Below are 26,174 nucleotides of genomic sequence, written 5' to 3'. Positions count from 1 at the left end.
TTTAGCTCTTGAGGGTAGGCTTGTTCCTGAGTCTTGGCCATTATTTTCTACTGCTGCCAATAATGTTAATAAGACTAATCTGAAGTTGTTAAATCTCACCGTTTATTCTCACTGATGGGTTCAGAGCCGATCCTCGGCTCTGACACAGCCGATAGCAAGCTCAAGGTTTGCCAGTAGCTTGAGACCAAGCCCCTTAACCCACAATGCACTGCTGGAATTACCTCAGATCTAGTTTGCCGCGGCAAGAGAGATCTCGGTGATCCAGCTAGCTCGGACCATTTTCTGGGAAAAATTAACAGCAAGTCTATAAAAAGTTTTCTTTTTTGTTTAAATAATATTGTGTGTGTTAGTATTAGGTCTTTTTATATTTACTCTATAGTTAAATACTTATAAATAGTTTAAAAGTTAGGGCCTTGTTGGCTTCTTTGTTGTGTGGGCCTTTAGCCCTTTTTTTCTACTATTAATCTTTATAATAGTCAGGCTTTTTCTGTGGGCTTCTTAGCCTTATATTTGTATCTATATAATACTGTTATAGATAGTGCCCGGATTGGGCTTAGTTGCTTGTGGATCTTTCAGTCACTAAGGACTTTACTAATTGACCTTTTTGCAGTTTACTGTTGTTTCTTTTAAAGTTGCCGGATGATAAGGAGAAATCCCATCCTAAATCGGGATTCAAAAAATGCCCAGATTGTGGGCAGAAAATGTCCGTCACTAACGGACACATTCAATGTGTCTACTGTCTGAGGGCTAAACACCTCCAAGACACCTGCAGCATTTGCCACTCCTTTTCTTCAAGAGTTCTCTTGGAGAGAAGGATGAAACTTATAGACAGGGGATTGCTATAGCAATCTTTTTCTGAAGTTTTGAGTAGCCACGAGGGTACTAGTACGTCCTCCAAATCCTCAAAATCCAAGTCTTCAGATAAGGTCTCAAAAAAGGCTAAGATTTCAGAAGGAGGGTCATCAGTTCCACAGTCATTGTAACCGACTGTACCTTTGATTCGGAGCCAGCTCTTAGTATTGGAGCCGGTCTCTGAAGTTCCTTCTTCACCTCTGCTCCAGTCAGCACCTTCGGTGCACTCAGCTAAGTCCTCAGTCATCCTTTCAGATTTGGACATGGATCGGCTAGTGCAGAAGCTTTAACAGGCACCAGGACTTGCCAAATTGTCGGCCCCAACCAGCTCATTGGTACCGAAGACCATGGAACCGGATTTGTCTACTCCTCCTCCGAGCCATACTGGACTCTCGGAGCCGAAGGAAATTGAACCGATGGTGGTCGAACCCTTGGAGCCGATACCCACACCAGTGTTATCGGCTCCATCTACTCGGATGTCCTCGGCGCCAACTGAGGGCTCTAGGAGCTGACGCTCTTCCGTCAGGTCCGGGAGGATAGTCGAACCAACTTGTCGGTGCCGACTCTTCCTCTCGGGGCTTCGGCTTGGATGAGCTCGGCTCCTACCTCGGGCTCAGAGCCTAGGGTTTCAGTGCAGGAGGATCAGATGGTACTCTCAGGTCCATCCACTCCTTCTCATTGGAGTCATGGTGCCTTTGATGCTATGAGGAGAGTTTTGTCTCCAAAGACAACGTCAGCATCGGTTCAGCTTTCCCTCTCCCCTCAAGCTCCTGTGTCTGCTTCTTTATCTACTGGTCCTCTAAGCGTAGTGACCCTGAGCCTCAAGTACCCCCACAGGGTGTCCCCTGCTCTTCTGAGACCTCCCCAGATCCCCCCACTGAGGAGGTGCCCAGGAAGAGACTGTGCAGGAGGAGGCACTTAGACTCCCCACAGGAGTTTTTGACATCTGACACGGACTTAGATGAGTCAGAAGGGTCCCCTTGATCCCCCCTCTGAGGATATCTCCTTTGCAGAGATACTAGAGATCCTTAGTCAGAGGGGTGATTGCAGTCCAAGACCCCTACTGAGGATGAGTCCGTGCTCTTGAAGGCTTTTGGGTCTCAACCTTCCACTTCTTGGGTGTCTCCGCCTTACGACGAGCTCATGGAACTGATCTCTCGTAAGGCGTGGGAGTCTCCAGAGGCCATGGAACCTGTCCCTCGTAGACCCAATAAATTCATATCTGCCCCATTGGACAAGCCATTTTTGACAAAGGGAGTGCATGTTGTTGCCACGGTGGTAGCTGCAGCCACCAAAAAGGAAGTATCTGAGACATCCTCTTTTATCCATCCCCCTAACAGAGATTCTAGGGTTATGGATAAATATGGGAAGCGCATGTTTACTTCAGCGACTTTTTCTCTGCGATCACTGAACTACTTAACCCATTTTACAAGACTAGAGAGCGACCTCTTGAAAGATCTAGTAGATACTCTCCAGAGTACGGTAGCTGCAGGAGTGGCCGACAAAGTCAATGCCTAGCTCGCTACCCTAAACTCAGTGGTAAACTCATCCATCCGTCTCATATCCTATACAGCTGATGGTTTGAGTAGAGCCGCTAGTTCAGGCATTGCTCTTTGAAGACAAGCCTGGATGCATCTCTGTTCCTTTGCAGAACCCTTTAAGTCTTCCTTTATTAATGCCCCATTCAATGGCTCATCACTGTTTGGGCCCAAAATAAAGGAAACTTTAACCAGGTGTGAGCAGGAAGGCAAGACCTTATCTGCCATTGGAGTCCATTTTTTGACGCCTACTCGGCCCTACCCCAAGGGCCCTAGGGGAGGGAAAATAAAATGTGGTACAGAAAAGCTCAGGCAGTCTTTCAGGACACACATGGAGAAACCCCTCTAGAGGCAGAGGAGGGGATTATAAAGGAAAATGCCATCCCTGTGGCAGAGAGGGTCCGCAACAACAGGGTGACAGGGGTCAGTTCTCTTGTCAGTCCTACCAGCACCCCTGAAAAGGGGCCAGACTGTTCGGCTCTGGAGGCAGTCAGGGGTCGCTTGTCTTTGTACCCAGAAGCCTGGCTAAACATAACCTCGGATACTTGGGTACAAAGCATCATTTCCAGAGGATATTTCATACTGTTCTTTTCCCCTTCCATTCCTATAAAGAGAATCCCAGATGTTCCACCCAATCTCAGGGAGCAAACAATCGTAGAGGTCCGCAGATTGTTAGAAAAAAGAGTCATCCAACCAGTCCCAGCAGACCAAGTCAGATTCGGAACTTACTTAAGTTTCTTTTTGGCACCAAAGAAAACAGGGGACTGGAGACCTATCTTGGACCTCAGCAGACTCAACCAGTTCGTAAAGAAAGAGAAGTTCTGAATGGTCACACTTCAGTCCATTCTTCCCTTCTTAGGGGAAGGCGATTGGATGTGCTCTATAGATCTCAAGGACACGTACATAAAGATGAACAGACACTCCAGAGATCATCTGCGCTTCTGGCTGGGAGTCAATCATTACCAGTTCTGAGCCCTGCCCTTTGGTCTCACTACAGCCCCCAGAGTGTTCACCAAATGCAGGGCAGTGGTCACGGCTCACCTGAGATGTCTAGGATTCCAGGTGTTTCAATACCTAGACAACTGGCTGTTCACCGCTACCACCAGGCATCAAATGGCTCAGGCAAGACAGTACACTCTGACACTCTGCATCAATTAGGCATTACAATCAACTATGAAAAGTCTGCCTTATCGCCATCGCAAGATACCGTTTTTATAGGAGCAGAGTTAGACACCTCAACTACCACTCTATGTCTCCCTATCGAAAGAGTATCTCTTTTCCGCCAAAATGTCAGCTCACTGGTGTCAAAGAAGAAAGCTACAGCAGCGGAAGAATTGAAGGTACTAGATTTGATGGAGGCAGCAATCCTGGCTATACCACTCGCAAGGATGCATATGCGAATTCTTCAATGGCTCCTCTTCACTCAGTGGTCTTACCAGAAACTACCGATGCACCACATGATTCTTATCATGGATTCTTGCAGGAGAGACCTTTGGTGGTGGTTGATGTCTCTTCATGTCACAATCAGAAGACCCTTTGCCCTCCCCCCAGTAGCCACTGTGACCACGGACGCTTCCCTGATAGGGTGGGGCATTTTCAGGGAAAGACTGCCCAAAGCACATGGACAGATCAAGAATCAGATCTGCATATCAGTGTTCTAGAGTTGAGAGCGGTACTTCTGGCATTGCAGTACTTTCAGGACTCTCTCCCTCTAGGGACTATTGCAATTCAGACCGGCAACATGTCAGTAGTCTGGTATTTGAACAAGCAGGGCAGAACCAAGTCTTACCCCCTTTTGTCGAGAACCCCTCAGGGTCTGGCAATGGGCTGTGTCATCCCAGCATTTTCTGTTAGCAATGCACATCCCAGGGAAATCCAACGTGACAGCGCACAAGCTAAGCAGGGCAATATTACTCCCTCATGAGTGGTCTCTCAAACAAGTTGAGGAGTTGATTTTCCACAAATGGGGCCAGCCTTGCTGCAAACTTTTTGCCAGCCACATCAATTCAAAATGCAGAAGCTACTTTGCCCTAATACCACCTCCCGGTCATCCCCCGAGAGATGCACTTTTACACGATTGACCCCCGGGTCTCCTTTATGCATTCCATCCTTCCCATTAATAGCCAGATTTTTACAGAAAGCAAAATCGCTGGGAAGGACTGTTATACTCATAGCCCCCTACTGGCCTTGACACATTTGGTTTCCATTTCTCCACCATCATCTGTTGGAAGATCCATGGATCCTGGACCCAGTTCCGGGCCTTCTGACTCACCCGTCAGGGGACCTTCATCCTTCACTGCAGTCCCTGAGACTGACTGCTTGGCTAATCCACTTCCCCTAATTGCCAGGCTTCATTCAATTTCAGAAGATATAAGACATACTCTCTTGTCTTCTCACAAGCCATCTACCAGGAAATTATATGGCAGTAAATGGAAAAGGTTCTCAATTTGGGCCAACGGGCAGAACATTGACCCTTTCCGAGCTTCGCTTTCTTCAATTTTGGAATTTTTTACAAAAATTTTTAAGGGAGGGGCAGCAGCTGCTGCAGTTTGAGTTCAGTTAGCTGCTATCTCTAATTTTCACCTTGGTCTCGGTGACTCAAATATTATGAGCCATAAATTATCTAAAACCTTCCTTAAAGGCGTTCTTCATATGAGACCTCCGATCAAAACTCCCTTTTCTCCCTGGAATTTAAACCTTAGTCTGTCTCAAATTATTCTTTCTCCTTTTGAACCAGCATCTTCTTGTGATCTAAAATTTTTATCTTGGAAAACAATATTTCTTGTAGCCATTATGTCTGCCCACAGGGTGTCAGAACTTCAAGCATTATCTATCAGACCACCCTACATGATTTTCCATGCTGATAGAGTATCTCTCAGAACAAACCCCTCATTTTTACCTAAAGTCTGTTCTGAGTCAAATATCAATCAGGTCATTGAACTACCAGTCTTTCCCCAACCACTCTAGCAAATTGGAATATATGCTGCACAAACTTGATGTCCACAGACAGCTCAGATTTTATCTTGACAGAACTAAGGATATTAGGAAATCAGACCAACTTTTTGTATCCTTCTCAGAAGCAAGAAAAGGCAATCAAGTGGCTAAAACAACCTTATCTAAATGGTTATCCGATTGTATATCCTTTGTTTAAGAAAATGTGAGCATGCCTTTAATGCACAAACCAAAAGCTTATTCTACCAGAGCTGTCTCTGCCTCTTCTGCTTTTCAAGCTAAATTGACCCTTGACAATATTTGCGCTGGAGCCACTTGGTCTAAGCCTCATACCTTTATCACGCATTACAAAGTAGATAAGGCTTCAAGGGACAGGTCTTCCTTTGCTTCTACGGTACTGAAGAACATACTCCCATGAGCCACCCAGGGTTGAGGGTGCTAGGGACGCTACCCATCAGTGAGAATAAATGGCGAGATTTAACAACTTCACATATAGAAGTTATGTACTTACCATAACGTTCCATGTGAGTTATTTATCTCGCCTTTATTCTCATGTCCCTCCCTCCTGGCTGACTGTTGACTTAGAGGCTAGTACCATCCTGGTTATTCGATATTTCTTCTTTCCCTTTGGGAAGAGTTCTCCGTAGATATATATAAGAGGGTCTGTATATGTTTGTATATATGTATATATATATATATATATATATATATATATATATATATATATATATATACTGTTATTCGCAGCAAACAAGATCTGAGGTAATTCCAGCAGTGCATTGTGGGTTAAGGGGCTTGGTCTCGAGCTATTGACAAACTTTGAGTTTGCTATCAGCCGTGTCAGTGCCGAGGATCGACTCCGAACCCATCAGTGAGAATAAAGGCGAGATAAACAACTCACATGGAACGTTATGGTAAGTACATAACTTCTATTTTTCTGTGGTACATTTATTTATTTATTAACATTTGTTAACAGAGATTGTCCAACTGGGTATGGGGCCCATTTTCAATGGAGACCCGAGCTGAAAAGCTCCAATAAATGAACAAATTACAGAAAAATTTGAATTTTAACATCCAAAATATGAACATTATACAAAAAAGAAAAAAATGTATTTTAACATCAAGATTCAATTTTACAAAAACATTTAAATAAAAAGTAGATACGGAAATGCATGCACACAACTGATTAAATAAGAAAAGTAAGTACAATTCCCAAAGATAATGGAGTACTTATACCAGAGAGGAGGGAGAAAGAAAGGTAGTTTATGGTGGGTTGCTTAAATTGGTGCCTATCAATGACAAAGTTTTGAGTTAAGCAAGTAAAATTTGAGTTTTTCTTGTGTGCTGAGTGGCTGATGGAACATATATCTAGAGGGAGTTTGTTCCAAGCTTGTGTAATGGAGTATTTATACAGGAGTTTGCCTATGTTTTTTTTGGTTGGTATGTGTTCAGTAGTTCCTGACTGGAGGTGTGGAAAGTCTGAGGTGGCGTATAGATCGATACGAGCGAAGAGAGAGCAGGACAGGATGCAAGCTTATTTAGGATGAAATGTAACATTTGAAATTGAGATAGAAGTAGACGTTTGGAGAATTCAAGCCACTGGAATGAGTGTAAAGCAAGGCAGTGATGTATTTTGTAAGGTGAGTTTGTGACAAACCTAGCTATTTTATGGTAGGTTTGTTGGAGTTTGTTCAGGGTTTGAATGTTAGTGAATACAGGGGCAGCATATAGGAGGGAGGGAAGGAGAAGGGCTTGACCAAGGGAGAGTCTAGCATTGGTAGTGAGAATGTTTTTATTGCAGTATAATAAACCGAGTTTGTGGTTGGTTCTTTTTATACTTTGGAGCAAGTGGAGATTGAATTTGAGTTAGTCATCAATGATGACTCCCAAGAGTTTTGTGTGAGCTTCTGGTTGGATTAAAGTCTTATTAGTGGAAGTTATTTCAAATGTGGATTTGTGGTGAGTGAGAGATTGAGGCAGAAAGAGTAAGAGTTTGGTCTTTTGGGGGTCAAGGATAAGTCGATTATTGGATAACCACTGTTCTGTGGATAGAAATGCCTGTTGAGTTAGAGTGTGGAGTTTAGAGATAGGATTACATTCCTATCAGATAAGAATATTTTGTACAGCGCTCCACAGCAGATACTTTTAAAGAGTTATTTGATCCATTTCTAAAATATACTCAGAAAAAAATGTACCTATCCGATTCTGAAATAAATAATTCAGATATAAATAAACTACTTGTGTTATATATGCCTTCATCTGCACGATGTGCAGTGTTTGCCTCTTTCAGGAATATTCTCACATTTCTCCTTTTACAGACAATTTGTTTCATTAATGCATGTTTGCTGTTCATACACATAGTTTCTCAGTACAAATTGTTTTAGGTCATAAATGAGGCTGTGAACCATCCAAGTACTTTATGAAAATGTTTTTACAAACACACATGCAGTAAGCACTTACTAAATGAAGAGGTTTTCTATTCTTGATGTAAGCACTGCACTGTCTATAACACTATCATATCGGGAAGTTACATCTGTTCTCTACGTACTAATGTGGAATGATTAGAGGAGGTGATTGTGTAGTATACCTACCTACTGGTAAGTTACTATCAGCTGTTACTTTATGCAGGAAGTATACTCTATAAAGGAAGAACATGGCATAGAATATATTTTTGTCAGTTTTGCATGTCTGCATTGACATGGTTGCCTTTACTTTTAGTATATGTCTGCTGCTGCTGCTGCTGCACCTATCCAAGGGACCTACATTCCCCAGTACACTCCCGTGCCTCCAACAGCAGTTCCAGTTGAGGTAAGTAACATTTTATTACCGTGATAACTAAAGAAAGTTATATATTTTTGTAGTAAATATTACATGACTGTAATTTAGCTATACCTGTAGTGCTTGTTTTTAAAAGGTAAAAATGGATTTTATAACAAAACTCCACATAGACAAGGCAATGCTGTTTTTCTGCATTATGTCATACTTTGTTTCTTTGAAAGTATGTACCAGTCAACTGGCCAATGACTTTTGCAGCAGTAATTCATAGATTAGTACTAAGCTAACTGCCCTTGCATGCCACTGTAAGCCTAGCCAATTATCCCTTGTGAGATTCAAACTCTGCACCTTGTGTTTGTAAGGCAAGCACCTTAACCATTAGGCCACCCACCCAAACCAATAATCCATGACTTGATTTGATCACAAGGACAAATAAAATAACATAATTTAAAGGAGAAAACATATCTTTTCTAAATAATGCAAATGTATAAATAGACTTTAAATCATGGTTTCATCTGAGGTAATAATCTTTTTATAGGTATTGACTATATATAGAACTTACCAACAGCAGTTGCTGCGATGTCTGTGGGCATTTTTACAATTGAATATTGTGGATGTTGATGTGATTCAGTAAAGTTGGTTTAAAATGTTTGCTAGGTTGTTCACTATGGGAAGTCATGAATGCCAAGCAAATCTATAGCAGATGCCATCATAACCTGCTTTACTTATAGTTAACAGACAGCTACTGTTATATAAATATTGCATTATATTTAAGTTTTCCTTTTCTTTCCTTGAGTTTTCATAAAAGAGTGCTAAAAATATTTCCATTTCTGTGATGTTACCTCAGATGAAACCATGATTTAAAGTCTATTTATACAATTGCATTATTTAGAAAATATATGTTTTCTCCTTTAAATTATGTTATTTTATTTGTCCTTGTGATCAAATCAAGTCATGGATTATTGCTAAATAAAGCAGTCCCAATTGGTGAACAACTATGTGTCATAGTTTTACTTATGCTATAAAGTCTGCATTAGCTCGCAGAAGGTTTTGCTTTTGCAGTGCCTTGCCCCCCCCCCCACACACACACACACACACACACTCATACAATGCAAGTCCTTATTTTTAAAAGAGATGTTGATCCAAAAGTGCTAATCAAGTCAAGTAGCTGACAGTTTTTTGCTGATGTAGAAGTCACTGCCTTGGGGTCTTTGGGGCTGTATCACAAAGAGTTCTATTAGGAAGTTATTGAATACATGGTTATTTTATAAGGGCTTCTTAGACGTTAGTGATGATATTTAAGAGCTTGTAATGCTATTTAGAGAAATTCTTCTTTGATCCTCTTTTCTTATTTTAGTACCATCTTTTTCGCTGTATAAATAAGGATTGATTGATTTAAATTTGATTACATCTCTGAGAGCACTAGACCTCTCCCAGCCATGACTGAAATAAATATTAGGCAAAGCATACTGAAGTCAACAAGAATTTACTTACCTTAAAGAGCATTATAGTATTTTCACTTTTCATCTCTCCCCTTTAGGGAGTTGTTGGTGATACATCCTCACAGACAATAGGACCTTCATCACAGGAAGCCAATGGACAGTCGCAGCAGATGACAGTAGAAGCAGGCAGCGAGCATACATCTGCTTTGTCTTACCAACAGACCAAGTAAGCCATCAGCTTCCAGTATTACCTGTATTTGACAATGAACCCACTGTCTCTGCAAGTCATGAAAACTAAAATTAGTTGTGTTTTTTCACCAAAAGATGTATAATTGTTTTATAAACTTAGAGACATGCATTTTATTTCAGTTGTGCTGCTAAGACAAGACACATGTTATAATCATACTCTGCTAAGAAGTTCTAAATTCTTAGGTCAAGTCAGAAAAAAAAGTTCTCTAGCATAAAAGAAACATGTATGTATTCCTGAAGCTTATCCCCCAGTAGACTTTCAGTTGTATCCTTTGACTATATGAGCTTGAAATGCAAGCTAAAAATAACTGTGATGCTTGGAAAAAGAAACTTTCTTTAGACAAGTATGTCATTCCAAAGTGTAAGAAATGTTATGGGTGTAAGGATATGTTTTGTGCCATGTGTGAAGATTGGGGAAATATGGGTGGAGGCTGCCAGCCTAGTTAACTAGAATTTGATACACAATTCTATCATTTGTATATATAAATGTAAAATACAGGCTTGTGTTCTTAAATGAAAGAAAACACTGTAAAATGTGAACTTCAAAATTGTTGCAACATTGCCATCTGCTGTAAGGAAAACTAAGCCAAGCATTTCAAATGTCCTTTGAAGTTAAAATTAACTAAATAGTGGTGCCAAAGTGGCTTGCTGAACACATTATTTTTATTGTTTTAACTTAAGGAATAATTGCTAGAGTGTACATGTGAAATGTCTTTTATTATTGTAGTTTCCTGAGCAGGTGTTAGATTGCTAAATAATGCAGTTTGTTTGCCTGGGAACTCCAAACTAAGTGTCAAAATGATGTAACGTGAATACTGGGAAAACCTAAGTGTCAAAATGATGTAATGTGGGAGGGCCTAGCAAAGATGTTTGTTAGTGAGTTTAAAAACTAATGTTCAGAGAGAGACTGTGAGCATTTTGATCTTGATATCCACTTATCAGCATGCTGCCTGTTGTCTTATGTAAGTAGTGTCTTAGAAATATGTTTTCTTGTAGTAATAGCTAGGAACTAAGAAGAAAATTAGACAAGTGTTTTTCTGTTATATCAGAACTTTCCTACTGTATTGTTTTAAGTTTCTGTGTGATCTCTGAACTCTTAGATATCACTGTGGTGTCGTAGCATTGTCTTGTGTTTTAATTCATTATTAAATATTTTTAAAAACTTTTACCTGTGGCTGGTTTGTGTAGAGACAGTAATCTCTAGAGTACATTGCATATTTATAGAGTTTATTGTAATAAGCCACTCTAATAAGCCTTAGACTGAATAGTCACATTACCAATTGGATAATAATATTGCACAGTAATAAATGGACACCCTTTTAAGGGCCTTTGGTTAGCTGATAAGTGTTAGCTGGTGGTGGCAGAAATTACTACCATATAGTCTGGGTAAAGGGGCACAGCTGGAGAATCTGTGTCAGCCTTTCACAGGAGTGTCTGTGAAGTTGTATAAATACTTATCTCAAAGTGTGTGTGTTCTGTCAGCTACCTGGGCAGGGACACAAAGCACTGGTGGGACAGAGAGGGTACTGGAGGTTAGCTTGCCAGCTGGGCTGAGATATGGACCCTATAGCTGTGCCATTGGGGAGTCTTATTGGGGACCTGGAAAGCAAAGGAGCAACCAGCCCCAGACTGACTGTGATCTCTGTGTGCACTTAAGGGAAATTGTACTTTACTGTGTGTATTTGTTATCCTTTCCTCTTATATGAGACACCCTTCCTGGTGTTAGTGGTGAGGATTGAGGCTCCTTGATTGCTGGGCCAGGGCACAGTCATCACATTTCTGGTGGCAGTGGTTGGGATAAGATATCCTCACATTAGTGGTTGGGATAAGATATCCTCACTTGCGGTTTGCAGTGGTGTGGGTATTGTGAATCCTGTAGCTTATGTACAGTGATCTCTAAAGGTGTTTTGTACTCTAAATCAGCCATGCAGTGTATACTCAGAGTTCAGATCACAATCGTTTTATTTATTTTGTTAGCTCAGGGTGAGTAGGCAGCATGTCAGCGCAGGAATATGGAAATCTGACAAGGAGCCAGCTGGTGGAGATGTGCCAGGCTAGGGGACTGGTGCATGGAAACCTGACTAAGGCAGACCTGATTGCAGCCTTGGTTACAGTTGCATCAGAACACTACATCCAGGAGGACAATCAGACTGGCAGTGGATATACAATATCCTCGGAGAATGAACAGCTCAACCTTTCTGCAGTGGACTTAAAAATCCAGCTGGAGCTAAAGAGACTTGAGTTGGAGGCCAGGCATTTGGAGATAGAAGCCAATGAAAAGGAGCATCAGAGGAAGCATGAGAGGGAAATGCTGACTCTTTGCCAGAGTCATGGAGGTAATGGGGAAGGGAGTAACTGAACTGCAGAAGCACAACAGGTCAGTAAATTTCTTCTGCAATTTAAAGAGGGGGATAATTTTAATAGTTTCTTTCACATGTTTGAAAGAGTATGCAAACTGTATAGTGTTGACCAAAGGCTCTGGGTATGGTTCCTGACCCCTTTACTCCATGGGAAAGCTGTAACTTGTATATCACAAATGCCTGACTCTTGTCTGTTTTGATTATACTACTGCAAAAATGACTGTTAGAATGTTTTAAGCTAACACCTGAAATGTATAGGAAAAAGTTTTGTAAGCATAGACGCAAGGCAGATGAAAATGTATGTGAATATGTTGTTGAACTGAGCACTTATTTTCATAGTTGGGTGAGTGGATGTCAGGTCACCACCTTTGAAGGGCTGGCAGACCTTTTGGTGAAGGAACAAGCCTGAGGACATGAGGATCTGGTTAGCTGATAGACAACATGCTACTTCAGATGAGTTGGGGAAGAAAGGAGACCTATACCTGGCCAGCAGGGCAGCCCTGCATTGGAAGGGGACCCCCATTACTGCTCATGGGTCTAAAGCAACCCATGGTGGGCAGCACAGACTGCCCAAGCAGAATCTGCAAGTAGCAGGGGAAGCCACTAGTCCAGGTACACATCCAGGAGCTAGGGTTAAATGTTTTGAATGCAACCAGTGGGGCCATGTGGCATACGGGTGTCCATGGAGGCAAGGTGGGGAAGCAAAGGTGAGGGAGCCAGTAAGTGAGAAAGACAACATTCTAATAGTAGGTTGTCTTGAGACAACAGGGGTGTGGAACTACCATCCTGCAGATGTCCTGAGAGGGAAGGATTTGGATGAGGCAGTACCATGTACTTATGCAGTTATATGCAGTGAGGATAGGAGACAAGCATGTGGGTCTGGTAGCCTGGGGAGACTCAGACAGACTGCATACTTGCAGCCAGGACTGCTGAGGTGGTTACTTCAGGGAGGGAGCTACTCTGCAGCAGTGGGACTGAATGTGAGCCACAGCTGCTTGTGGGTACTGATGTTCCCTTGGACAGGGTAAATGCAAAAGTAGAGGAGAGTAGTAGTACCCAGGCTGGCACTGAGGCACCACTGTCAGAGGATGCCAGACTTCCAGTGGAAGGGGAGCTGGGAAGGGTTACAAGGAGGGATTTGAGACAGGCTCAGCTCTCAGACCCTACATTGCAAGGCCTGATGCAGGTAGCTAGGGAGGCACCTGATTCTCAAGGGAAGGGGGAATCTGTATACTGGAACAAAGGGTTACTATACAGAGAGTGGACGCCTGAGGGAGGGCTACAAGGTGAGAGAGTACAGCAGTTGATAGTGCCTAGAGCCTACCATCTGGTGCTTCTAGCCATAGCCCATGATATTCCTTTTGCAGGTCATATGGGCATACAACATACAAAGAGGCATAATATGCAAAACCTGTATTGGCCTGGAATTTCCAGAGATGTAACAGGGTACTGCAGGACCTGTGAGCAGTGCCAAAAAGTAGGCAAGGCAGGAGACAAGGAGAGAGCTCCTTTGATGCCTTTGTCTGTGATTCAGGAGCCATTTCAGATGGTAACTATGGATATTGTGGTTCCTCTGAGTACCCCAAGTTCCACAAGGAAAACGTATATCCTAGTAGTAGTGGATTATGCTACATGATACCCTGAGGCAGTGGCTTTGGCCTCCATTGAGGCAGAGAAGGTGGCAAATGCTTTGTTAGAGATTTTCAGCAGGGTAGGTTTCCCAAAAGAAATCCTGTCTGACAGAGGTGCCAGTTTCATGTCAGACCTGCTGGCTTGTCTGTGGAAGTCCTGTGGGGTGAAGCACATGAAGACCACCCCCTACCATCCCCAGGCTAATGGTCTTGTTGAGATGTTAAACTCTACAATCAAGTCCATGCTACAGGCATTCGCAGATCAGTTTAAGAGGGAGTGGGACAAGTATTTGCCCCATTTGTTGTTTGCTTACAGAGAGATTCCCCAGGAATCCACAGGTTTTTCACCCTTTGAGTTGCTGTATGGACGTAGGGTGAGGGGACCTCCAGACTTAATTCGAGATGAGTGGGAAGGTGAGTGCGAGACTCACAAGAAGTCTGTTGTGGCATACATCCTGAACCTCAGGGCAAGGCTCAGGGAACTCATGGGCTTGGCCCAGGAGAAACTGACAGAAGCCCAACAACAGAAAAAGATGTGGTATGACAGGAATGCTCATGCTGTGAGGCAGCAGGTAATGGTTCTCATTCCTGTCAGATGCAACAAACTGCAAGCAGCTTGGGAGGGACCCTACAAGGTGGTAAGAAAGGTAAGAGATGTTAAATACATGGTGGAAGTGCTAGGCAGATGGCAGGGGCACAAATTGTACCATGTTAACATGATGAAACCTTACCATGATAGGGAGGTCCTTGTGCTGAGCATTTGCAGTGGATTTCAGGAGGAGTCTGAGAGAAATCTGAGGACTGATCTCCTCAGTGAGGCTCGAGCTGACACCTCGGTGGAAGGGGTAGCAATATCCCAGCAGCTATCTCCTACCCAGGTTCGAGAAATCCGAGCAGTGCTGCAGGAATTTGGGGACATCTTCACTGGGAAAACAGGGAACATCCACCTGGTGCAGCATCAGGTGGATACAGGACCCCAAAGACCTATTAGGCAGGGCCCTTATAGGGTCCCTGAGAGAGAGTGAGACAGACAGGAGATGTTGGAACTAGGGGTGATTCAAGAGTCCAACAGTCCCTGGGCTTCCCCAGTGGTGTTGGTGCCAAAGAAGGATGGCAGCACCAGGTTATGTGTGGATTACAGGAAAATAAATAGTCACACAGAGTTGGATGCTTACCCCATGCCTAGGACAGATGAGGCCCTAGAGCAGCATGATGGGGCTAAGTATTTTACAACCATTTATCTTACCAAGGGTTACTGGCAGGTGCCCTTGAATCCCAGTGGTAGAGATAAGTCAGCCTTTCTGACTCCTTTTGGCTTGTATGAGTTCACAAAGATACCCTTTGGGATGAAGAATACCACAGCATCTTTCCAGAGGCTGGTGGATAATATCCTAGCAGGAGCATGAGAGTTTTCCCTTGCTTACATAGATGATATTGCCATCTACAGCCATTTATGGCCACAGCACCTTTAGCATGTCAGGGAGGTGCAGGGCAGACTACAGAGGGCAGGGTTGATCATTAAGCTGAGCAAATGTCAGGTGGGTATGGCAGAGGTCTCCTACCCAGGACATAGAGTGGGGAGTGGTAAGATAAGGCCAGAACCTGCCAAAATGGAAGTTATTCAGGCATGGCCTGCACCTGTTACCAAAACGCAGGTGTGGGCATTCTTAGGGACAGCAGGGTACTACAGAAAGTCCATCCCTAGTTATAGTACCATAGCTGCTCCCCTCACAGACCTGACAAGGAAGAACTGACCAGATAAGGTAGTGTGGACCCCAGCATGTGAGCAGGCATTTCAGAAGCTTAAAGATGCTTTGGGAGGACCCCTGTGTTTGCTAGTCCGGATTACAGCAAATAATTTGTTGTGCAAGTGGATGCTTCAAACTTTGGGGTGGGAGCTGTACTTAGCCAGATTTCTTCAGAGGGAGAAGAGCACCCAGTGGATTATCTCAATAGTAGGCTCCAACACAGGGAGGAATGCAATGCAGCTGTAGAAAAGGAATGTCTAGCCATAGTGTGGGCATTGCAAAAACTTCAACATTATCTGTATGGAAGAAAATTCACTGTAATGACAGATCACAACCCCCTAATATGGTTAAACAGAGCCAGTCAGCAAAATGCCAAGCTGCTAAGATGGAGCCTGGGGTTGCAAGCATTTGATATGCCAGTACAGCACCACAGTGGGAGTAGCAATGCCAATGCAGATGGGCTCTCAACACAGGGAATGGGGTGAGGTACACCCATATAGACCTAATCCTCTCAAGCGGCGTTTCTCAAGGGTCACTTGAAAAACTAGCTTGAGTTCTCCAGGGGGGAAGAGATGTGAAGATTGGGGGAAGATGGGCAAAGGCTGCCAGCCTAGTCAAATAGAATTTGCTACATAATTCTATCATTTGTATATATAAATGTAAAATACAGGCTTGTGTTCTTAAATGAAAAAAAAAACACTGTAAAATGTGAACTTCAAGATTGTTGCAACATTGCCATCTGTTGTAAGGAAAACTAAGCCAAGCATTCCAAATGTCCTTTGAAGTTAAAATGATCTAAATGGTGGTGACGAAGCAGCTGGCTGAACACATTCTTTTTATTGTCTTAACTTAAGGAATAATTGCTAGAGTGTACATGCAAAATGTCTTTTATTGTTGTAGTTTCTGAGCAGGTGTTAGATTGCTAAATAATGCAGTTTGTATGCCTGGGAACTCCAGACTTAGTGTCAAAATGATGTAATGTGAATACTGGGAAAACCTAAGTGTCAAAATGATGTAATGTAGGAGGGCCTAGCAAAGATGTTTGTTAATGAGTTTAAAAACTATTGTTCAGAGAGAAACTGTGAGTGTTTTGATCTTGATATCCCACTTATCAGCACTCTGCCTGTTGTTTTATGTAAGTAGTGTCTTAGAGGTATGTTTTCTTGTAGTAATAGCTAGGAACTTAGAAGAAAGTTAGACAAGTGTTTTCCTGTTATATCAGAACTTTCCTACTGTATTGTTTAAAGTTTCAGTGTTATCTCTGAACTCTTAGATATCACTGTGGTGTAGTAGTATTGTCTTGTGTTTTAATTATTTATTATTAAATATTTTTAAAAACCTTTACCTGTGGCTGGTTTGTGTAGAGATAGTAAGCTCTAGAGTACATTGCATATTTATAGAGTTTATTGTAAAAAGTCACTCTAATAAGCCTTAGACTAAATAGTCACATTACCAATTGGATAATAATATTGCACAGTAATAATTGGGCACCCTTTCAAGGGCTTTTGGGTAGCTGATAAATATTAGCTGGTGGTGGCAGAAATTACTACCATACAGTCTGGGTTAAGGGGCACAGCTGGATAATCTGTGTCTGCCTTTCCCAGGAGTGTGTGAAGTTGTATAAATACTTATCTCAAAGTGTGTGTGGTGTGTCAGCTATCTGGGCAGGGATATGAAGCACTGGTGGGACAGAGAGGGTACTGGAGGTTAGCTTGCCAGCTAGGCTGAGATCTGGACCTTATAGCTGTGCCAATGGGGAGTCTTATTGGTGACCTGGAGAGCAAGGGAGCAACTAGCCCCAGACTGACTGTGATCTCTGTGTGCACTTAAGGGAAATTGTACTTTACTGTGTGTATTTGTTATCCTGTCCTCTTATATGAGCCGCCCTACCTGGTGTTAATGGTGAGGATTGAGGCTTCTTGATTGCTGGGACAGGGCATGGTCATCACACCATGTTTGTGATGCAGAAGTTTTTCTTAGTGTACTGTGGAGTGATATTGGAGTGTCTTCGCACTCATCTGATAATGCATTTGTTCTTATCCAATACATACCAGCAATCACATAATAGCCGAAAATAACAAGTGGAAAAATGGCATAATTAACCAAATACTGCCCCCAGTGACAAGTGCATTGGCAATCTGCACATAATCTAGCTTCTATGTAAACTAGCCCTCCTTGCAAAAGGTACATTGGTGTCTCATCAGTTACTATATCATTCATGTCTATCATTTTTGTATCATGCCATTACCCTTTGATTTTCTAGTAGAACACAGACAACTATATCTAGTGAAATTTGCTTCCTATACTCTCTCAAGTAATATACCATTTTCCAACCTCATTCACAAAAAAATCCATGCCAGGTATAAAATCTATGTTTACCACTCTCTTCTTTCTAGCATCTTTCTGTAATGATTCATACTTCAGTTTCCTTGCATTCTGTCATCCTTTATGTTTACGGACCTTTGAATGCCTTGTCATACTTCATCCAGTTTCTGCTGCTTCCTAGTTTACAGCTGTCATCATTTGGCCTGCACTGCACAGACCACACATATCTCATACATTTCCAGCCTACAAAAAACATTTATTTTCAATGTATGCTCAGTGAGAACACATAGGTTCATAGGTTCATACTAGGCTATCTGCCCAAGGGCATTTATAAGCCTAGCCCATAGTTATTTGGCTTTCGCCACCCCATTAGTTTGAATAAAACTATGCCTATTATTTTGCTGTGCCTTTGTCAAGCAGTGACACTGAAGTAATCCCTGGGGTATATCTGCGATCTCCCATCCATTGGTCAAGATTCCTCTTGAACAAGGCCAGCGAGGTGCTCTGCCTCACATGTACCGGGATTTTGTTCCACAGCATAGGGAGTCTCTGGGTGATGAATCTGTCCCTCCAGCACGTTCTATTAATAACCGTGTCAAGGTTTAAGTCTCCTGCCCTTGTGGTTCTGAGGGATCTAGATTTTTTGAGGTGAAGCATATTCATCAAATCTGGGTTTGACATGGCCTTATATGTCAGGCACAGGTCACCTCTGAGCAAGTGGTATGAGACTGAATAGAGCTGGAGTTCTTTCAGTCAGGCAGCATAAGACATATTTTGAGACCCTTTATCCTTTTGGTGAGGAACTTTTGGGGCCTTTCCAGCTGCTGCAGGTGTCGGGTCAGATACATTCGAATGGGGCATTGTACTCAATCATAGGTCTAATGAGTGATGAGTACAGGGGACGATGACCTCCCTTGATCTAGATGTGAATCCCTTCATGATCAGGTGGGCAATGTAGAAGGTTTTCCTAACTACTTTAGCAACATGAGTGTCAAGCGAAGGCTACTGTCAACCTGGGTCCCCAGATCCCTGATGACTTCTTCTGTGCTCAGTGGATTGCCACCTATATGGTAGCTAGGGGTAACCTTGTTTTTCCCGAAGGGTATGACTATGCATTTCTTGGCATTTAACTTTAGGCCATGGCTCTGGCACCAGTTATCCGTTTCTGTGAGGCCCTTCTGAAGGATATCTGTGTCAGATGTGTTTTGACTATGGCTTAGTTTGCAGTCATCTGCAAACTTTGTCAGCCATAACCCTCCTGCGTTTGCTTGTACTTCAGAAAAGTAGATGCTGAACAAGAGTGGACCCAGGACTGAGCCCTGTGGGACACCACTTGTGACAGGCTTTGAGTCTGACATGGCTCCAGCAACTCTGACCCTGTGGGTTCTGTCACCTAGCCAGTTTGCAACCCATCTTGTGATGTATGGGTTTACATTCAAGCTGATGAGTTTTTCGATGATACCTGAGTGGGGTATTGTGTCGAAGGCCTTTGCCAGGTCAAGGTAGGCTGTATGGACTGCCTTTCCCTCATCAATGGCCTTGGAGACTGTCTCGAAAAAGTCAACCAAGTTTAAAAGGCATGATCTGCCTTTGACAAAGCCAAACTGGGTTGGATCCAAAGTCTGCAAGTTCCCTATGTCTTTATTTATGAGTTCCATTATGATCCTCTCCATGGCTTTGCAGATAAGGCTTGTCAAGCTAATGGGACGGTAATTTCCAGGGTCGGTGGAGGCACCGCCTTGTGAAGTGGGACCACAGTCGCCGTGCGCCACTCCTTGGGTAATGCGTATCCTGAGGTGAGGCTAAGATTAAACAGCTGTCCTAACTGCGGGTTTAATTCCTCATTGAGTTCGTGAAGCACACAGCCGGGGACACCATCCGTCCCATGGATGCTGTGTTTTTGCTTTGGAGAGAGCAGTTCTCACCTGGGCGTTGGAGATGTTTGGGGGCTACAATCCTCTGGTAAAGATATGTCTCCTTTTGTGGGCGGGGGTTTGCACTGAACCTGTCAGCCAGTATGTTGACAATGTGTGTAGGTTCAGTAATCTTCACATCATTTTGAACTAATTCTGAGCATATCTGGGAGTTTCCTCCTAGGTTTCTAACATAGCTAAAGAAGGCCTTATGATTGTCTTTTGAGTCCTTGGCGATTTTTCTCTCAAAATTTGCCTTGGATGATTTTATGAGAGCTCTTAGTTGTTTACTTATAATGATCAAAGGTGTCTTACCTTTCAAGGATTTTGCTCTATCTTGTAGTAGCTTCCTCCTTTTGTTGTAGAGCTTGTTTATGGCTGGGGTCCACCAGACTGGATGCTTGCCTTTGGTACAAAGAGTCTTAGTTTTGTTTGGGATTGCCTGATCCATGCAGTCCTGTAGGTGCTGGTAGAAGGCATTTGTAAGTGATTCAGCGGTTTGAGTAATGTTTACCACTGGCTCAGGGGCCTTAAAGGAGACCACACTAGTTTTTAGAAGTGTGAAGTCGGCTTTGAGAAGTTTTTCACTGTGGTCTTTTTTATTTCAGGTGGGGGCGGGATGAGGACCTCCAGCGAGATTAGTTTATGATCTGATCTCATCAGTGAGGGGTATACTTCCGGTGTTGAACATTGTGATCCCATGTTCATGATGATGAGATCAAGTATGTTTTCTCCTCTTGTGGGGATGGTGACTAGTTGTTCCATGGCATTTGAGTTTATGAACTCCAGGAACCTTTGGGCTAGAGTGTTTGGGCTTGAGTAGTGTTCCCAGTCTATATTAGGGTAGTTGAAGTCACCTAGTATGATGGTGTTTGGAGATACATTTATCCCCTCCAATGTTTTCAGGAAGGCCATGTGAGGTTCCTGAGTTTGAGAGGGTGGCCTGTAACATGCTACAAATTGCAGAGCAGTCTTGCCTATGGTTAATTGCACCTGGATGGTCTCCGATGTATCGTGCGTTGCCACCAACCTTGAGGTGTGAGTGTCCTTTATGAATATGGACACCCCCCCTCCTTTCTTGGTGTTGTCTGGATTTTGGGGCCGGAATGCATGATATGAGGTGAAACCTGATAGTGCTGGGGTGCTCTCAGGAGCCTTGAACCAGGTTTCTGTCACAGCACAGACATTGATGTTCTCCATACTGAGAAGGGCCTCGAGTGCGTGCATCTTGAGATTGAGACTTCTGGCATTGAGCAGCATTACCCTTAGTTTTTTTCCTTTTTTGTGTTCTAGGGTGGTAGGTTTAGAATTTGAGCCTTGCCTAAAAAGGCACTATGGGGTGGCAAGAGCCTTTGCCAATATCAGAAGCCTAGGGGTGACAGGTGCAAGCCGTCCCTTGCAAAGCAGCGTGGCTTGTCCAGCATGTCATCCCAGGCAGACAGACATTGGATCCCCTTTGAATGACACCAGAATTTAAGCCAATTATTAAAGCTGATCATCTTATCACTGTATTGTGGCATCATTCTAGATGAAGGTAGGATACTGCTCAAGGTCAGGGTCATACCTGCCTGGGCTACATAATCAGAGAGCTCCTCAATATCTCTTTCATGTAGTCCAAGGAGGTACGCCTCAGGTCGTTGACACCAGCGTGGACAATGACTGAGTCGACTTGTACCTGCTGTTGAGAGACCTGAGTGCTTGCGTTATGTGGCGGATTCTAGTGCCCGACAGGCAGCTTACTGTGACCTTCTCCTTACTCAGTCTGGTGAGCGGGACGTCAGTGTGTATGACTATGGAGTCACCTATGACAAGTATGTTTGGTGTTGTATTTGGCCTTAAGGGCAGTGACTGCTTTGCACACTGATTTTGTTGTTTATGTGTTGTTTGTGTGGTGTATTGAGTTTGCAGTTGCTTGGGTGTCTGCTTTGGAGGCCTCTGCTGTTTAGGTAAATTTTACTCAGAGCCTCCGAGTATGTCTTAGTGTGTTTATGTGTTTGATTCAGTGGTGTGGTTGAGTTATGTGAGACTGGTATTGTGGTGTGTGTAGTTGCCTTCTCCTCCTGCCTGGTCTTGCCAGTCCTGAGTTGAGAGAGCTCAGCCTCCAGTCTGGCTAAATAGCTGCATCTCTCACAAGTGTTAGTGTTACGTGGGAGGAGGAGAGGGTTGTCCGTGTACATGAGGCAATTGTAACATTGTCTCAGAATTCCCAGATTCACCAAATGGGCAGGAGAGGACGCCAGCATCTGACCCTTCGACATGCTAGAAAGAATTATGAGTTGGTATGAGACATGCAGTGCTTTGCCATGTAGGGGAATATACCCAGTGTCTTACCCCATTATAATCTATTATTTCTAGACTGCCTTGACATCACTGACTAGCGAGTGGTCTCCTTCATTGCCATACTTCTACATCTCATAGGTGGGCTCTTAATATTATGGAATGGAATACTTAACTTCAAGTTGGGCCAGCCTTATGAAATGGCGAACTGGGCAACTGCCTATAGCATTGTACTTTTATGGGCATTTTCTCTATTTATTTATGTTTAGAGCAACATTTCTTTGCTTTAAAATGTTTTGTTTCATTTTGTATTGTATCTGGGCACAGATGAGAGGAATGGTGTGAGAGTTAAGCATCATTATTATTTTTATGCTGGATCAGGCAGATATTTTCGGCAATATTTCTGGCTTTTTGTGAAAAGTCAGGGTGAAAAGAATGGAAAGTCAGATAAGTGCTGTTATTACAGTGGTCAACCAGATATTCCTGGCTGTTTGATTTGTGTGGCCAGTTGAGGTGAGAGGAATAGTACAGTGAGATGTGTCACTACTTTTTTACAATATTCCTGGATATTTGGTTTGTGTGGTCAGTTGAGGTGAGAGGAAGTGTACCATGAGATAAGCATCACTACTATTTTTAAAATATTGGTGGCTGTTTGGTTTGTGTGGCCAGTTGAGGTGAGAGGAATGGTACAGTGAGATAAGTGTCACTACTATTTTTACAATATTGTTGGCAGTGATCACCCAGATACTTATGGCAATATCTCTCTGGCTTTAGATTTTGTGTGGAGCAACTGAGAATGGAATACTTTAATCTGTGGCAACTTATTTGTGAGGCCTAAGGAGATGAAATAATATTATGCGGCCATCAGTCATAATGTCTGTAACTGCTGTGTGGGGGCCGTGGTGGTTGAGATGAAAGTAACTGGCACTGTTGTTCGCTCAGTGTAAACAGTCAGTATCTGTCTTTGCAGGACTATTATGCACTTTTGAGAAGAGCTTAAGACAGTGTGGTCATTGTTTCTTTAACTTTCCTCAGAAACTTCAGAGGAGTGCACAGATGGCCATTGTAGCTTGGATAGGAGCACTGTAATGTACAGAAATTAAAATTTAAAAGTTGGAAACATTATTGCAATTTTTTTCATTTTCCCCACAAACATTTGATCACTGATAGATGGATATCTTTTTGGAGAAAGTAATTAAGAACACTGCTTATATATGTCTGAGAGCAAATATGTTATGCCGTGTTCTATTTCATTTTCAGCTTTGTCCTAGTCTGACATCAGAAGGGTACATAGAAAGTAGTTGCCTTTTGAGGTAGGGGGTGAGGAAGCATGATGTATGCAGATATGGCAGCAGCTTGAAATATATGACTGTAGGCATTTGTGCATTTATTTTTAGCCCAGTTTAACACTAGATGAGGATTTAAAGAAATCCTCACACGCATCTGTCTTCTTATTTTATTGTGAACTGTTTTTTTTTAGCTTTGAGCACTAAAACTTGGATAAATCTAATTTTCCATGAATTAAGAAATGTAAGATTGAATTTTTTTTCATATGTTTGATTTTTTTAGGCCATCACTGAACAGAAAAGTTGGAAAAAAGCTCTAAAATGCTCATCAGAGCATTTATAGATAACCCTGTGCCTTCTGTATGTCTAACAGACCTCAGTTCCTCAAGTTAATTTAATTATTGCTGGGTAATCTTGTGCAGTTATGGTGTGTTGAAGGGATGCAAGAAAGCAAACCTGAAGAGTAAGAATGAATTTCTTTACGCAATTACGTCTTTTGTTCAGACAATCACTGGATGAAAAATTTTGTTTAAAGAAATCTAAAATGTATCTCAGAGCATCTAGAAACCTTGTGGCTTCAGACTCCCAGCTTAAAACAGTTATTTCCACTGTACTTTTTATTGTGTAGTCTTTGTCAATTATGATGTGGTAAAAGGACAGAGAAAAAATACACACTTGAAGACTAAATTTATTTCTTTGACCATCTTTTTGTTCAGGTAATCATTGTATGAAAAATTTGTTTACAAAACTGTAGAAATGCATCTAAAAGCATCATGAAATCCAATGGATTTGGTGGACATAGCAGTCCCCAGACCCTGGTTTAATACAGTCATTTCTACTACAGTTATTACAGTATAGTCTTGTTCATTTAGGGTATGTAAAAGGATCAGGAGGAAAAAATAAGTTAAAAAGTAAAAGTAAATTTCTCTTTTTGATCATTGTCTTTGTTCAGGCAATCACTGGATGAAAAAAGTTGTTTATAAAACTAATACACCTCATTTCTTCTAGGACCACTATGGTTTTGGGGGGGGGGGGGTTGTAGTCCCCAGACTCCAGCGTAAAGCAAATGTTTTCTCCTCAGCTTTCAGTCTTGACTAAATGTTGAATGAATGAATGAATTACTGCATGAAAAAATAAAGAGTAATACAAACTGCGAAAAAGGAAGAAAAAAGTAATCTGGACAGTGTGTGTAGACCAGGATGTGTTGGGCATCGAGTGAGGTGTCATGGAGCCTTAACACCTGGGGCACTAGCCTACCTAAGGCCAGCATGACTACTGAATACATTATTTTAAATTATTTTAAGTACCTGTTTCAAAATTTTATCTTGAGAACCTGTTCCCTTCCTTCCTCTCTTATTACTGGAGATTGTTTTTCTTCCTCATATGGAGAACAGCTTTCAAGGTGGTGCAAGCTTAGTGTGAAAATAAATTATGTCAGGCCTGGGGTGAAATCCCAAATGTCAGGAATGCATTATTACTTGAACCTTTGGCAAAAATGCTTTTTTTGTTAGTAGAATTGCCACAAAACTGCATTATGCTCATGTAAACTTTTGTAGGTATTCGTGTACTTTTCTGGAACTGTTGCCAAGCACGTGTGTTTTGAGCATGTAGGTCTTGTGGTGTATTGAGGCATCAAAACGTATCTCCTCTCTCTTTATCTGTGTGTGTGTGTGTGTGTGTGTGTGTGTGTGTGTGTGTGTGTGTGTGTGTGTCTGTGTTTCTGTGTGAGTTTGAAAACAACAGGAGCACACAAAACTACCAGAAAATGTATAATTGTAATATCTCTCTCTCTCTCTCTATATATATATATATATAGATAGATATAGATAGATAAATAGATAGATATAGAGATATATATGAAGGAGCACAGCTCCAGCTGTCAGATATACAGAAAAATATTTAATTTGAAGGCTAAAACCCCAGCAACCGAACCAGATTTTGTTCCAGCTATGTAGAATTTCTTCATTGCTGACATCTTAACAAACCAACCCGTATTTAAAGGAACCAAAATATGATGCAAAAAACATGTGGTAATACAGAATCAAAAAGGAATCCATAACATACTGCCAAGAATGCCAAATGAACATTAACATAATAAACTTATTTGATCAAGAATAGAAAACAGTATACACAATTAAAAACATGCTTTCCTCCTTAAAATGTGTTTCAAAAGGACTTCAACAGAACTAATTCTAGGACAAGTGCATGATGGTTAAATAACCTCTTACATCACGTGTACTAGGTCATGTGTTGGCAATGCTGTAGGAAAATTTGTCTTGGCATATTTAGAGGAACGCAACTGGGAAATTGAGTATAAATATATTACACATTAAATTTGTTAATTCAATTAAAACAAACTTCATATTGTACAGATAATCACCAAAAATAACCATGTTAACATACATCTATATATACATATATATATATATATATATATATATATATATATATATATATATATATATAAACAGTATGTAAAACTACTTTATATGTGAAAAAATAGTCAGAAAACAATAGTATAGCCAATAAACTCTTCAAAACAAAGAATGGCAGCAACTAGTGGATCAATATGATCATTACAAGATAACAAATTCTGTTAAACATAAAAAATAGAAGTTAATTTATTGGTTATAATAACTCATTTAAACCAACACCTTGTGCAACACCGAGGTTGAGCATCCATCTTTTCTCATTAGAATGTAAAATATGTAATGTATCCACATTTTTAGGACAACTATACATCAACTTGTCAGTCCCTATAAACTTAAACCTAGCGTTGTTATACTGCACCTTATACTGGCAGGAATATTTAAGATTATTCATTTG

General features: G+C 41.9%; 1 protein-coding gene across 2 annotated transcripts in view; it reads left to right on the top strand.

Moving 5' to 3' along the window:
* Positions 1-26,174, top strand: part of RBMS3 (RNA binding motif single stranded interacting protein 3) — a 3,568,139-nt gene that overhangs the window by 3,527,154 nt on the left and 14,811 nt on the right. For both annotated transcript variants that reach the window (XM_044066764.1, XM_044066763.1), the window contains exons 12-13: positions 8,061-8,150; positions 9,658-9,785. In XM_044066764.1, coding sequence (XP_043922699.1) covers positions 8,061-8,150; positions 9,658-9,785 — 218 coding nt within the window. The remainder of the gene's footprint in view (positions 1-8,060; positions 8,151-9,657; positions 9,786-26,174) is intronic.

The sequence above is a fragment of the Protopterus annectens genome, chromosome 3.part1 (assembly GCF_019279795.1).
Source record: "Protopterus annectens isolate FY-2018-M chromosome 3.part1, PAN1.0, whole genome shotgun sequence".
Taxonomy (NCBI): domain Eukaryota; kingdom Metazoa; phylum Chordata; order Ceratodontiformes; family Protopteridae; genus Protopterus; species Protopterus annectens.
The sequence above is the reverse complement of the archived record's forward strand: the minus strand, read 5'-3'. Positions and strand labels throughout refer to the sequence as shown.